At 39.0% G+C, this 15,383-nt stretch overlaps 1 protein-coding gene across 1 annotated transcript in view; it reads right to left on the reverse strand.

Annotated features, from left to right (window-relative positions):
- Positions 1 to 15,383, reverse strand: part of EEFSEC (eukaryotic elongation factor, selenocysteine-tRNA specific) — a 119,928-nt gene that overhangs the window by 35,855 nt on the left and 68,690 nt on the right. The window contains exon 6 of the mRNA XM_017820617.1: positions 5,433 to 5,589. Within this exon, the coding sequence (XP_017676106.1) occupies positions 5,433 to 5,589 (157 nt within the window). The remainder of the gene's footprint in view (positions 1 to 5,432; positions 5,590 to 15,383) is intronic.

The following is a 15,383-nucleotide window of genomic DNA, read 5'->3' on the forward strand; positions in this document are numbered from 1 at the left end:
AAAGTTGGGAATATGACATTTATCTACAGTCAACCATTTAAAGCTTGTCTCCTACAGTTGTTAAAAAAACCCCTCAACCCCCTAAAAGTAATATTCCACAAATGCCAGCTGAGACCTGTTGAGACCTACCTGAACAAAGTGAGATATGCCTTGAATAATAGCAAAAAAATCAAATATAAAAAAAATTCAATTAAGATAGTTCTTAAGGGGAAAGTTAGAGAAGCCAACGTGATACACAAATTATTTTACTGTTGCATTTTTCTATCTTTGCCTAACTTTCATCTCCCTCATGCTATTTAACCTCTAGTAGACCTGTTTGCTTAAGTGAAGTGCTGAAAAATACTTAAAAAAATTTGAATCCTACTTTTAAATCCTTAGTTTTTACCTGGAACTGAAATTATGCTGAGCAGTGCTGTTCACATACATCTCTTACATCAAGGCTTTCCCACTATGTCATTAACTAATTTGCAAGCCAGTGTGGGATCTCATCCAATGTAAAGTGGCAAAACACAAACACCAAGGATGTGTCATTTCCACAATACCCCAAGAAAAAAACCCACACATTCAGCATTTCCAGCCTTAATTTCACACTTAAGAATATGAAGGATTCTCAAGAATAAGGCTTGATTGCTTAATTCTTAACACTTTATGTCATCTTATACAGCACACTGTGTCCCGAGTTAGGGAGCACATCCGTGCTATTACTTCAGAACAGGCTTTTAAGGCACATTCAATCACTCTACCACGACAAGCAGAGGAAACAGTGAAGCACTGGTCCTCTCATATACAAGAAACACACATAAATGCAAGGCAAAAAGCTACAGGCAACAAAAGACACAAAGGTCACAAACAAGTTCATCTTCGCCTGTTCTAAGAAACTTAAAACTACTGTTATCCTGTATGGGTAAAAAGAACAGCAAAGCCAAAAAGCTTGTCTTCCAATATTCTCATTTGTATCTCTTCTTATGAGAAGTATGTCCTTTATTATATTTAAATTTTCTCAATTGAGAAATGTGTTCAGCTCTTACGAGTGTTAGATATGCACTGCTTCTTTCACATTAAGAAATAAGGTAGCTTTTAACTCTAGTCATGTATAACAATTTTTAGTCAAAAAGAGAAGAGGAGAATTGCAGTCAAACACACTGCAGTGCCTCAGAAAGGATGAACACTTCACTAGACAGTAAAGACACAGGAAAGTGAACTGTGCCTGACATATCACATATGCTCCAATCAGATTTAAAAAGTTGCCACATTTTACAATAATCAAGCACAAGACAAATGCAATGTGCCCAAACCAATGAAATGGGCACATCTAGAGTCAATCTTTCAAAAGATGTCATGACACACCTCAACAGATCATGATTTTACAAACCAAGTCGAGTTTTACAGGGTCAATTCTTGGGTGAGAGTTACACAAAATCTACAATGAGCACTAAGTTATTCAAGTGATTCACTGAACTTTCCTCTGAGTTTCTTATCAACTGGCATGACATTCCTTGGTGCAAGGTATGTTGAAATAAGCATTTTCCAAATCCTGTCACTGTTAGCTTTTACCTTCTTTAGAATAAGACACTTAAACATACAGTTCCTGCCTCTCCAAACTTGTTCTTGAACAATACTTTTCACTTGCTTACCTTATGCAGTGTTCCATGTACAACTAAAGCAGCTGCCACGTATCACCCGCCTCGGCCAAGAACACTCCATCAGTAGCTCCCTCCCTCATCCACACACACACCAGCACAACTTTAAAAGCAGCGTATTTTAAATTGCCTTTCAAATCCTGTTTGTTTTTTAAGGAGCTTGTTAAATTAGGTAATACTCTTGTGATTTAGAGATTATGTCCTCCCTTTTATGCATTTGATCAACAACAAGTCTAGAAAAGAAGCATCATCCTGTCAGTTAACAGGCCTTGAAACTCTGTCCTCAGTTAAAGCACGAACAGCTCCACAACCAAGTCCTACAGAATAGCAGGTCAGCCAGCAAATACTTAAAAAAAACCCCACAAAACTAGATGCTGCTGTAAACATTCTAGAAAGTAGGTTATATCTTGGCCTTCAAGCAATAAAAGCATGCCTGGACACAGCACTAGAACTGAGATGAAAGTACATGGTTCTTCCACTCACCACACTGCTGCCTGTCTGTTTTAACCTGACACGAGCACTTAGCAAACATCCAGGCAAACTGCACACAACTGTTCTCAACATGGAATACATCATCTTCCTGTGCAAAGATGATTTGGCAGTGCAAGAAATCTCTGCTAAATAACATCTCTCAATACTCAAGCTACACTTTGCTTTATTCCATGCTATTAGCTTTGCTTCTACCTCCTTGGACCACCCTAAGGGATTCTTCTCCGTTATGTTCTTCAAATACTTGCAGATAATCATATCTCCCACTTAGACAACATTTAGCCAAGCTTCAAGCATTTCTTTTCATCTTCTTTCCCTCATAAATCAATCCCTTCAGTCTCTCCAGCATTCTTGCTGCTCTTCCCTGAATTTCTTCCAAACTACTGACATCTTTCAGCAACTAAAGAACTTCCAATTGCATGCTGTACTCTAGATGTGTTTTTTTGTACTCTAAAGAAAGATAATTAAGCCTTTTCAAGAAATATTAATGCTCCAAGCCTGGAGTAAATCTAAATCAGAGATTACATTATTTTGGTTTTTTTCCAGAATGGATAGTAATTATCCCCATTTCACAGAGCAGACGAGTAGAAAGAAATATCTGACTTATTGCTGCACACAAGCAGTGCCAGAATAAGAAACAGATCCACGTTCTGCCATTCCCAGTTGTGGTCTGCCAAGTTTCAGCCCACAGACAACGTAAGACAACGTTCCCAGGCTGTGATCTACAGGCAAACACAAGTCATTTCCAAGTGAGTCTGGAACAACACTTGGGGAGCCCAACACTTGCTCACGTGAATGGGCACGGTGCTGGAGGCTGTTGACACCAGTGGGATCATGAAACACCCTACAACCTGCCATGGTCTGTAATTACCTTCAGCAGTCAGGACACAAAGCTCTGATATATCTACTTGATTTTTATTGCTATGCAGAGGTTTGTTTCTAAAACCAGGCATCAGCTATCATCAGGTTAACTACCCAAACCAGCAACTCAATTCCAAAGGTTAGGACTGGTTTTAAATGAGAGGACTGACTGACTGCCAGGCTGAGGCAGTACAAAGCAGTTTTCAACTTGGGCATTTCCTTCCCTCCCAACTCCCAGATACATTTGTGAAGGAATCATGGAGAAATAACTTCAGAAAAATTAAAAAGAGATCTTCACAAAATAAATCTGTAAGAGAATGTATGAAGGAAAGCAAGGACAAAGAATGGGGGAAAGGGAGAAAAAAGCCTGAGCAGTTAAATTTAAAAAATAAAGCAAAAACACCAAAACCCCACAAACAGGATGCAGACACATTAAAAAAGCAACACTGATCTAACAAAGGAATGTGAACTGCAGTTGACTTAAACAGCATCACAGCAATAGCCCTCCCCCTACACACAGATCTCTGCAACTCTTAAAGACATGGGGTTTTAGGCTCTTCCAAATTCTGTGTTTCTTTCCCATTGCTTGATACTCTTAGCTTAAGCTAATTTAACTTACTGCCTTTTCTTTCCAGACAACAAGAGTACCCAAGTTTGACCCAGACTAAAGCAAAGCAAACTAAGTTGTATTATTCTGCCTACTTTAGAGAGGTATTAAATTCTAACATTCTGGTACATATTCTTCTCACTGAAAGAACAAACTATAAAAGGCCCTCTGTTTCAAGGTCTCCTGATAAGCATCTGAAGAGTGTAACCAAGATTAGATAATGAACACCTCTGTGAAAGGTATCATTTCTTCCCACAAACTCAATCTACAGAGCTAAATGCCATTCTCTAAGCCTATATACAGTTTTCTTAATGTAACTGATGGTTCACAATTACAGTTCCTGCTTACATCCTCAATAGTGGCAAAGACTACTTATGAAGCTTCTCCCTGTTCCAGGAAGAACCATTTCCTCCATCCAAAATGTGGAAATGGCAATGTAAACGCCATCCTCCTGTTCTTCTCTTTCATCAAACTTTTGTGGCCAGAAGAGAAAAACTATGAAGAACATTACATTTTTAAGCAAGATATTATCTTGATTTTCAGCATTACGGCCATTTACAAATAATTTCACCACCTACCTAAAGGTACCTATCTCAGTGAACCCTTACAAGCATTTTCATGCTAGAAAACTAAAACCATACATGTATCTGGTTAGGGTTACTTTAAATATTATTCTTTAAATATGCACTGTGCTGACTAATTATGGTCTCAGACCTATTTGCAAAGTCTAGCATTTGTTGACAAAACTGGAATTACAGCTAGGATAGAATACAGATTTTTTTTTGTCTGGTCAGAAATTCTTATCTTGTAATAGGTAAAAGAAAGGAAATTTGCAGAGGGTCAAAATTAGTGCAGTTGCATTATGCCCCAAGTTAAACAGTCCCTCTTCAGCAGGGAATCAGGAAACTTTACCTTTCTCTGTAGATCAATTGCTATGAGATTGTTTGCTGTCATAGAATATTAGGACTTTTTCTTCCACTTGTATAATAGAAGTAATCTCACTCATCTCTCTGAAGAGGGCAGGGAATTAACTAGTGACAAATAGGTTGAAGACACTACAGAAATACAAAAAGTACTCCCGGTATCGTTAAAATCTTATCCCACAATCTGAGTAAAACCCAGCACCTATTATTGCCTTTTGAAAAGGCTCAGAACTACTCTCCTGTCTCAAAAGGAGGAGGAAAAAACCCCAGTAATGACACTTATAAACTCTAGCACCCATCAGTTCCCATGCTCTAACCTAAGGAGGAATAAATCCTTCCTGTAATTCACCAAGGATGAAAAATACAGTCATATCATAAAACCAGGAGACACAAGCAATAAAAAAACCTCTCAAGATGTCCAAAAAGCCATTTATCAAGTAGTTTTTGCTTGAGGCAAGTTAGGTAATAACATGCAGAACAGAGCCAATTTAAGGAACTCACATCCAATATACTATATTTAATAAGTAGCTACAGGTAAAAATGATTGCAGGTTTGCTTTCCTTTATTTGTTCAGAGGGCTCTGGTGCAAATCATATATACATTAAGAGAGGAGAGATTACCACAAACCTTTCTGGGCACAGCATGATTTCTATGTTACTGCCACTTAACGAGAAGTCATTTTGAGACCCGAGTTTGTTGACTCAGGAGATGTGGCTTCAGGCCATTCAGCCTCACAATATAAGTCACAGCCACCATCATTCAATTAGAAGAGGTACCACCGGATCAGTGGTCCAACTGGGTATGAGCAGATTTCAAAACTTCAGGAGACTACTGGTAACACTTAGATTTTGCAATATGGAAAGATCATCTACACTGACATAGATTTGTATTTGTTAACTGATAAGCACCTACCTGGAATTCGGATTTTAAATTTACCACTTTGTCCAAACCCACCATCTATTATTCCATCTTCTCCTGTAGATAGTTTCACTTTCAGACCCACAAAAATTTGGATGTTTGTTTCCTTTTTAAACAATGAACGACCAATCACACTGTAGTCATCCATCACCTGCAAAAGAAACAGGGATTAATGAGTCTACAATCTAAAGTAACAAGAAATTATTTGTGATACACTCTGAGTTTGGCGACTTCTACCACCCTTTAAAAACCATTTACCCCCAAATGAACAAAACCCTAGACAAGTCATCTAAACTGTTGAGTTTAAGGCAATTTGTGTATAAAAGCATAGATGCTTGTACAAAGTAGCATATTCCTACTTTTACCTCTCTTCTCAAAACACAGGAAGAACAAAATAAGCTGTAAAGATCAGTTAATTAAAATCTTTCTTCTGCTTTGAAACCTTTCCATGAAAGTCACTTAAGTACCTATGCTCACAAAAAGTTTATTCCATTACTTATCCTACAGCTAAGAACATTATCACCTGCATGAACATTCTTTCTCTCAGCTCCAGATCTGCACTCCAACAGCTACACTTCCAAAGAAATGACAGTTTCTAAATAGAGCCTTTTAAATATTCACCTTTACATACATACTGATTTGTTAAACTAAAAGCCTTATGACCATTGTATCCAATTTTAATTTCAAGGTTTGTAACCCAGTGGGAAGAACCATTCCAAGTTGAATTCTTAATTAAGCTATCAGGAACAAGAGGCAGCAATGTTGGTGGGTAAGGCAAGATAAACAACCCTCCCTTAGGCATTACAAAGTATAAGGTGCAGTCAAGTGAGCCTAATCCTGTAGGTGTGAATATCCTTGTATACCTAAAGCCTGGAGTTACTCTACCTTGTAGACACAGAAAGAACATTTATTTATCGGAAGAAATATGGGGATATTACTTAAATCTTTCCAAGATTATTTTCTGTGGCAGAAGTTGCAACTCTTCTTCATATCTTAGGAGCCATTTTTAGCTACACCTAAGGGGTTCAAAGACCAAAGCGACTTAGAACAGTGAAGAACTATAACCAGTTTTGAACGTTCCCCTTTATTCAGTTTAAACAGTGACTCACAGTATTGCTGGTTTATTAAGCAACTATCCTTCCCTGAAGCCTCCTCCATAAACTGTAATGCATATACAGACTCAAATCCCTATGATTGCTATTATTTTGTTACATATATACACCTCTATTTTAATGCCAATCTCAGCAGGGTAGTAAACCTAGCATCAGAAATTTAATTTTTGTTTTATTTCAAACAGAGCTCACTAGCCCAGCTATAAACAGCCTTGAAAGGGTTGCACAGTATTGCAGAGCACTGGCAGGACCTCTCCCTATCCCAGATCACATCCAGGATGAGAAATATCCAGAGCCCCTCTTCCTTCTTTCACGTAGAGGTGACAAGAGGACAGGCAGCTCCGCTCCCAGCTGAGCACAGTCAAACCTGCAGGCAACAGCACTCAGACGTCTCAACAACATTCCCTGCTCAAACATCCACTCCTCATCTTTTCCCAAAAGGCCACATTCGTATTTTTTTTATCATGTCTGTCCTCTCCTATTGCTTCAATATAGCTGGTGAACCATTAATGGCAGTATCACTGCTTGGCAACCTCTGGCTTAAATTTAAAACTGAATAATGTCTTTTACTAAAGCCCCTGATAATAGGTGGCAGTAGAGGTGGAAGATAAGCTTTCAGGCACACTTGCCTTTCTTTCAGTCTGAAACAGAAGACTAGCATAAAAAGAAGCTGTTAATTCCAACCTGAAGAAGCACTTACATTCTCTAAACCTTCTTCCTTTTTTCCAGTTGCATTAGCTGGAGAAATAAAAATATTACTTCTTCCTATAAACCTTTTATTCCTAAAACAAGAATTTCAAAACTCCATCCCTATTCCCCACCACCAGCCATGTGCTTCTTTCTGCTGTGTTTGAAACACAGATGGTTTCTTATGCTCCACTGAGGATCTTGCATATAACTATGATTTTTGTAGTTATCTCTCAAAATGGCACAGGAAACCAACTTTAAAGGCCACATAAAGATCTTTTATTTTTCCAAGAGCACTTCAAAGTTAAAGATAACTTAATTAAAAATGGAATTACAGGGTGAGCAATCATACTGGACTAGCATAGTTCAGTTTAGAGCCTCCCCAGCAAGGAGGAGGCTCCCCAGCAACTCAAATGACTTTTGTGAACAAGTGTCACAGGCATCACGGACCTTTGAGTAAAACAGTAATGATAACCTATAATTGCTGATTAGAACAGCAACAGAATCTATTACCATTTAGTTATGCCACACTCTCTTAAAACCTTTGATTTAAAAAAAACCCCTTATCTTTTATAAGGAAATGTGCTTTTTAGGATCTTGCTCTTGTACATTCAGTTTAGGAAACAGACCAAGGGCTCCAGCTGCACTGCTCTTTTCACTTTAATGGTCAACTCATTAAAACAAAAAACCCTCCTTTAAGTGGTCAGTATGTTCTGCTGGTATCATCACGATTCCTTGGACATCTCTATAGGCCATTAGAAACAAAACTGCTGAGATAATAAGTGATCAGTGACTTGCCTGAGTGGCTGTTTGGAATAAAACCTCTATGACCCAAAGTCTCAGTCTCATGCACTGAATACTGTACATCCCATCTTATGTTGTCCATCACCTCCAGTTATCCTATCATCAATTTATCCCTGACAAAGACTAAATAACATGAGAACGCCTGCTGTAACAGGAACTAAGATAACTTGATCAGTCTTTGCACTGAAATAAATGAGTGTTGGAGAGAATTACTACGAAGGAAAGCTCATTTTCTCAACTTTAAGATTATGTTAGAAAAATTTTAAAAAATTAATTTTTTACTCTAGCCCTGCTTTGTAAAAAGGCAGAGAAATGCATGTTGTTCTCTCCCACTGAAATGCCACACTTCCAATTACTTTACCAGCAATTTACCTCCGATCGTGGGATTTTAAGTTAATCCCCTTTGAGTTCTCAGAACATCTACAATGCCAATCATTTGGCCTATTAGCTGAACAGCCTTTTGGGAGAGCTTTCTGATTTTCTCTCTCTTTTTTTTTTTGGTATAAAATATTATGAACTTGCAAAGCCAAACACCACGAAGACAGTAAAGGGATACGCAGTCTGCTCTGAAGCAGCAGCAAGGGGCCTAGCAACGAGGGCAGACTAATTTTATTAACTTCAGGGAAACTTCAAAAAGCTTTAGGGCTTTAATGCCAGACAGAGACGACCCCAAAAGTCAGTTTAAGTGCTGCATAAACAAAGGATTAGGGCAAGAAAAAGCTGAAGGCTCCTTGCATTTCTTGTTTATACTGTCATATGACCTAGTAGGAGTGGGAGAGGGCTGCCTCTCTGACTTTAATCCCCCATGGTGTACAGTGGCGTTTCAGTTCACTGACCTACATTACGATAATATTTTTTTAAATTTATGGGCAGAGGTGCAGCATCAAACTCACTTAAGGACTTTAAAAAAAGAAAAGGGGCGGGAAGGGAAAAATACCCAGAAGAGAAATTTTCTGGCTGGTATAGTCTCCCCCTCTCACTTAGGTTAGATCAGCAGCTTAGAAAGGGATTTCAAGTTCAAAGGGAACGTCTCTGTTACTCTTGTTTTATGGCTTAGACCAGAGGACACAATAGCATTGAGTTTATGAAATATCCCTTCCCACTTGGCTTTTGTGTTTGTACAAAAAAAGTAAACAGGGTTTTATAACCATAGGTGAAGTATGTGCATCTCTGGCACATAACCCTTGTGCTAACACCAAGAAGTTCACAGTAAAAAAAATAACCAACTCTCACTCCCCATCTCAGCACTGCTTACCCGACCATATACTTTTTGCAAAACCACAGTTCATGTTACATGTGTTGGCATTCAGTGCAAACCATAGTATAATTCCAAGGAAAAACAATTTTGTGATTACCCTTTGAGCAGGACAGCAAGTTATACTGTCCAGACTGTTAAACCACCCTCCCGTTTAAGATAACTTAAAAATGAGTGTCATCTGAACACCCTCTCAACAATCCATCACACATTTCGAGAGCAAATAACTCCCATCTCTTAAAAACANAAAAAGAAAAAAAGCATATCAGAATAGAAACACACAGGAGGAAACAAAGTGGTGCCAAAATGAGACGGAAATAAGGAAAGGTTTGAGACAGAGAAAGCAGAAGCATTGAATATTAAATAGTAAAAAAGATACACAGAGAAAGAATAACCTTTTCTGATTTAATAAAAAAATATATGGGTTTAAAAAGAAATAACTTCTTAAAGAAAGATGGAAACAAGCCTAAGGATTATTCTCAGCAAACTGATAAATGGTCCACTGAAACCAAAACAGAAAAACAACAGGAGAGGAAAAAGAACAAAAAGAATCTATGACTAACACTGAAAATACAAAGTATTTTTATTACTTTTTTGTACCTTAGAAAAAGTACACTTGAGACATCTTCATCATGATCAGTGACAGCTCATTTATTTCTAGAAAACAGTTTCAAGTACTTTCCATTTCTGTGTCAGAAATGAGAATATTTTGGAGACTGCAAATTCTTGTTCTTTTTAAAAACAGTTTCATGCATTGAGAAGACGACGGCACATGAGGCCATAAAAAGGGTGAAGGAGAAAGAAACTGAGAGGATTTCACCAACGATCAAGCTTCCAGCTTTTTTGACTATACAAAGACTTGTAGCTTATAGATGGTTACTGAGAATCAGGTGAACAACTTGGTACAAAGAAAGAATTACTTGGTCAGCCACAGCTTTTCCTCAAGGGCTTCCTTACAGCAGCATAAAGACCCTTCTTTCTGCACTTCCCTCCAGCACTAGAAGTTTTTTCCTGTTTGCTGGGCTCCAAAGACCTTTCTCACTGTCCTCTAAGCAAACAATAAACTTCTGCCTCTGAACATCCATCCATGAGCAAGGAATGGAAATGAAATGTCTTCATGTCTCATTACTGCTGTTCTACTAGAGCAAGAAGCCATCACAAACATCTCTTCATAGCCTTAACTTGGTTTTCAGATGTTTGTCCCACCTCTCCGCAGCCTACCTTCCTTGTATCCAACAAACATTTTCCTTTCTCTGACTTTCTGAATAAGGGGACAATTGCACTTGAGAGTATCTAACAAGCAGCCATAAAATGCTCTTCTCTTTGCTGAGCATCCTGCTATCACTATAGCCTTGTAAACCCAGTACATAGCAGAAAAGGAGTCATGAATACTGATTCAGGAAAATGAGTGAGAAGTGCACGACTAGACTGCTTTAGGTTTTAAAAGCTCTGTACCTACCAATCAGCATTCTTCAGGCATGCACAGGGTACCAAGATGGCACTAACTTCATTATACACCTTCATAGTGCAAGTTTCCTTCACCTCTATTTAAAATTTAGAAGGTTTGAATTAAAAAAAAAACAAAAACCATAAGCACTAAATTCCTGACACTGTCTGAATGAACATATTAATTTTACCAGGTGAGAAGAGACTGGTTGATGTCATGATTTTATTTTTTATTAATCTATGCTGCCTTCTCTTTATGTAGGAAAAGCAACATCAACAGATATGGAAAGAGTAGACTAAAGGACTGTTACTACACCATCCATCTCCAGACCAGCCAGCCCTGGCTTGCTATACAGATTAAAAACACTGTGATGATTACTATTCAAGAAAAATAAAACAAAACAAGACACAGGCTGTTCTGTAGACAAGATGATCTGTAGATGCAGAGGTCTTGACCTGGCCTCAGAAACAGGACACAGAGAGGACTGCCAAGCTGAAGAGAGCTCTGAACAGCCAGGAGGACTCTGGTGGATCTCTAGGACTTAAGAACACACAGGCACTTTCTTAACTATTTTAAAATATTTTAAGTGTGGTGATCTCAGGTTCTGAGATCCTAAAACATCCAAAATGAAACATCAGTGGGACCTGGCAAATTTAATTTGGAACAGTGCATAGACCTGGCACACAGCAGGAGGTCAAGTATAGCAACAGTAAATTAATTTGTTTCTAAAGGAAACTGCCCACAAATAGCTTGGGGAGGGCAGGGGGGAATAAAGAGCAGAGGCTTACAAAACCCTCACTGGAAATTAAGCAGGCAAAAAGGACAGGACAGGCCTGGAAAGAGCTACTTGAGGTAACTGATGCTGAGGGAGAGGAGAGAGCTGACTGACTCTGGACACAGACCCGCATTCCCTTCTGAAAACGTCACATGGACCTACGAACATCTCAAGTCCGTCCCCTCCTCTAATGATCTCTAACCCCAGGGTGTGGACCTGCTGCCCAAACCCACCATCTCTTTTGGGTAACAGTTTCCGTCTGCCATTTGGCAACAAAGTTTGTGGAAGGAAGCAATACAAGCCTGTGCTACACTGTTGAATATTTGTGACTCAAACCCACTGAGGGTGTACAGTAGAGGGATGGCTACAGTTCAGCAGTACGGAGGTTTAGTTTTACTTTATCTTTTTACTTTAAAAATGCCTAGGAAATTACATTTATATAAAATCTAAGTTATTTAAGTTGCAGAATTGGGCACTTAAGAAGTTAAGAAATGCCAGATGTCCATACAACCTTATTCCTGTCCCTCTTTGATATGCCCCACGATATACTCTTTAGATGACCACATGCAAAAAAATTTCAGAGGAACCCTGTCTTATTAAGTGCACAGGGTAGAGGCACAGGGGAACAGAATTAATGTTGCATAGGCAACTGTAAATCTGGTATTTCCTAACTTTCAAGTTCTTGATTTTGCAACCTAAGTAACATTCTTAATTTATTTTTGTAACCAATAAATAAAATGGTGTATTGCTTGCCTTGCTGACAAACTGATTCCCCCACAGGTGACTCTTACACAACCTCAGAAAAATCAAGACCAGCTGTCCACACGCTTGCAAGACCCAAAAGCATGTCTGCATTTTAAATTTAATAATATAAATAATAACCATAGGTGTTACTCAAACCTTGCAAAATTCTACTATCCAGTCATTGGCACAAGCCATTCTTTTGCTGGTTAGTGAAGAAAGCACTATTTTTTTCATATGGGGAGCAAGCAGGTTCTCTGATCTAGCTGGTACACTTACGACAAATTTATTGTACTGTGCTAATCCATATGCTGTGTCAGTCAGCAAACATCACCATTCTTTTCTCAGCACTGTTCAACAGAAATAGTATTTCTGTTTAATGAGCAGACAGTTCTCCCTTCCCCCTTTCCCCACTAAGCTTCTCAAACTCTTTTACTCAAAAACTAAACAAGAGCCAATAAATAAATGCATCTTTTATATTCCCATTTTACAGTGCATTTTAACTAGTGAATGTGCTCTGCACTTTTATTCACCTGATTGCCTTCATCTCTGTATTATTACTGTATTTAGCATACCATCAGCAGCCAAGCAGAACCAAACAAACTCATGTTCAGACTTCAAAGCAGGAAAAATATTAATTGTGGCGTCTGCATGTTTACAGTAGATGATGGAGTGACATCCACCACTTCTCCCAGCAAGAATCACAGAAGGTTCTGCAGACAGCCCAGGTCACTGCCTGTGCCTGCAGGCTGCACTCACTCAGATTTCACAGTTTGGCCTTGTTCCTCACTTTGTGCCCAGATCAGTCTGCATGCACCATGGCAGTCACCCAGAAAGCATCATTACCTGGCTGATGCACAGTTTTACTTGTTATCCTGCTGGAACTGCACTGTCACTGTAAGGAAACAGCAGATGTAACAGTAGTCCTAGTAAGCCAATGAAGCCTTCTTTCTTAGAAATAAGTTAGATGGAAGAATCTAACTATCCAAGCAGGTAATATTTAATTCCTTTTATTCCTAGCAGCACTGCAACCATGTAACAGAAAACCTGAGGAGCAGTATTTCTGTGGCAAATATTTTAAATACAGTGTATAGGCACAACTCTGTGAAACAAACTGGTGTTACTCATATCTGGAAAGGATTCAGTGAAAAAAGTACCAGTGCTGCTTATAAACAATCCACTACTCGGAATCTTTCCAGACAGGAATACTTTGGCACTTTCATATTAACTTACTGCCTCCCCAAGCAATGGCAGCTTCCCCAGAAGTCGGGTCCCATTCCTTTATGAACCACATCTTATGTTCCTATTCACTCACATGCAAGTTCATTTTTCCTCCTTTGTACCCTCCTTCAGCAATCTGGTTAAGTGTGTGGCTGAGCTACTACAAACTTGACACGTGCTCAGTAACTAAATCCTGGTGTTTTCATTCATAAAAAAAACATAAGGAATTAAAATACAAAATATGGCTCATAATTGTTTTTCACAACTGCTGCTTCTGAAAATGTCTAGCTCCCCAAGAGACAGTGTAAGTCATTGCTGGTCATCAACAACCTTAATAGCATTTTCTCAAACTTCCTGCAGTTGCTTACTAGCACTCAACAGTATCTCATCCTTCTTCTGAAAGGCCAGAAAGATCTGTGAAGGTGACAAAGACCTTTCATTTGACCACTCAGGTAATGCACTTGCTCTAACAAAGTTCTTCCTATCCCACTAAGAAGAGAAAAATCCTAACACTTTCAAAAGATGCTGAAAGATAAGCTTTCTGTCTTCCATTCAAGCTTCAGAAGAGATGTCCTGATAAAGATCTTGATAACTTACCCTGCTTTCACATCTCGCTCCTGCAACAATACATTTCTCCTTGGGGACACTTAGATCACACCAATATTCAAACAATTAGTAACATGCTGTTATTAAGCAATAAGCAATTCTTCCATCCCCCTAGAAACTAAGCCTGCTGGCTACGTGATGGCCTCAGTCCCCACGAGAATGAGTTCAACAAGAAAACTTACTGCTCAGCAATGCACAAAACCTGAGAACAGAGTGGCTATGAACAAAACCAGGACATCCCACAGCTGTGACACATGAAAGGAAACTGCCGAAGAAACAAGTGCAACATCATTACCTTCAAGTAAAGCCTAAGAGCAGGGCAAATAATGAGAGATACATTGAAAACTTTGATAGAGAAAATGAATTCTTCTTAATGTCAGAGAAATATAGAGAAAGCATCTTTAGGAAGAAGAAGCCCATTCTCATAGGAAAACATTCTGCAACGCATGTATATTTTTCACTACACAAGCTTGAAAATGCAGAAGGTGCAGCTCACGCTATGCAAGCAAGGTAGAGACTTTTCATTCTCCTTTTGTTTCTGCCAAAGAACTACTGATTTACGATTACCCTTGACAATAGGACCCTGTGGCAACCATCCTAAGATAAATCCCGCTTGTGCAAACACTTTCAAAACAGTCAGAATATCTGAGTCATGCAGGAAAGCATGATGCACTTCTACAGTTCACCTTTCAGTTGAAACTCTCTGCACTAAACCTGCATGTCCGTGGAAGCCAAAGAGCAAATAACGTGACAAATATAAAGGATTTATCCCAGGAACTGAGTAACTGCTTCGTGAGTCAGACTGGAATTAGTCTGCAATGCTGCATAGAGGTTAAATTCAGAGAGGCAGGTATTTCAGAGATGGTACTAGGGTTAATGCAAGTCTCTTTGCCCACAGAATTGTGAAGAGCTGAATGGTGAGCAGGTTGTCTCCAGAAGCACAAGATGAAGGACAACAGTTGCTGTTTATCTTCATAATTTGCTTGTCTCCAACTTCAGAAGCTGCTGACCTGTCACAATTCAGCAAGCCCACATCCACAGCCAGCTCCGTATGCCAAATCAGAGGGACAAACCTCTTTCACAGCATCTCATCTGCCCTTTTTTCACCAAGATTCCCACATCACACTCCTTAAGGCCACACTGGTGTTCACAACAGCACTCTCAGCCACCTTTTACCTTTTTATCAGGACAAGCCACTTGTTGTCAGCCTAGCTTTTTCCAATTGAAAGTAAATTTGTCAGGCAGCCAAGGGTTTGCAAAAATAAAGTGTCCAGAGGGCGACAGTCTCTGCCTCCAC

The sequence above is a fragment of the Lepidothrix coronata genome, unplaced genomic scaffold, assembly GCF_001604755.1.
Source record: "Lepidothrix coronata isolate B3197 unplaced genomic scaffold, Lepidothrix_coronata-1.0 Scaffold84, whole genome shotgun sequence".
NCBI lineage: Eukaryota > Metazoa > Chordata > Aves > Passeriformes > Pipridae > Lepidothrix > Lepidothrix coronata.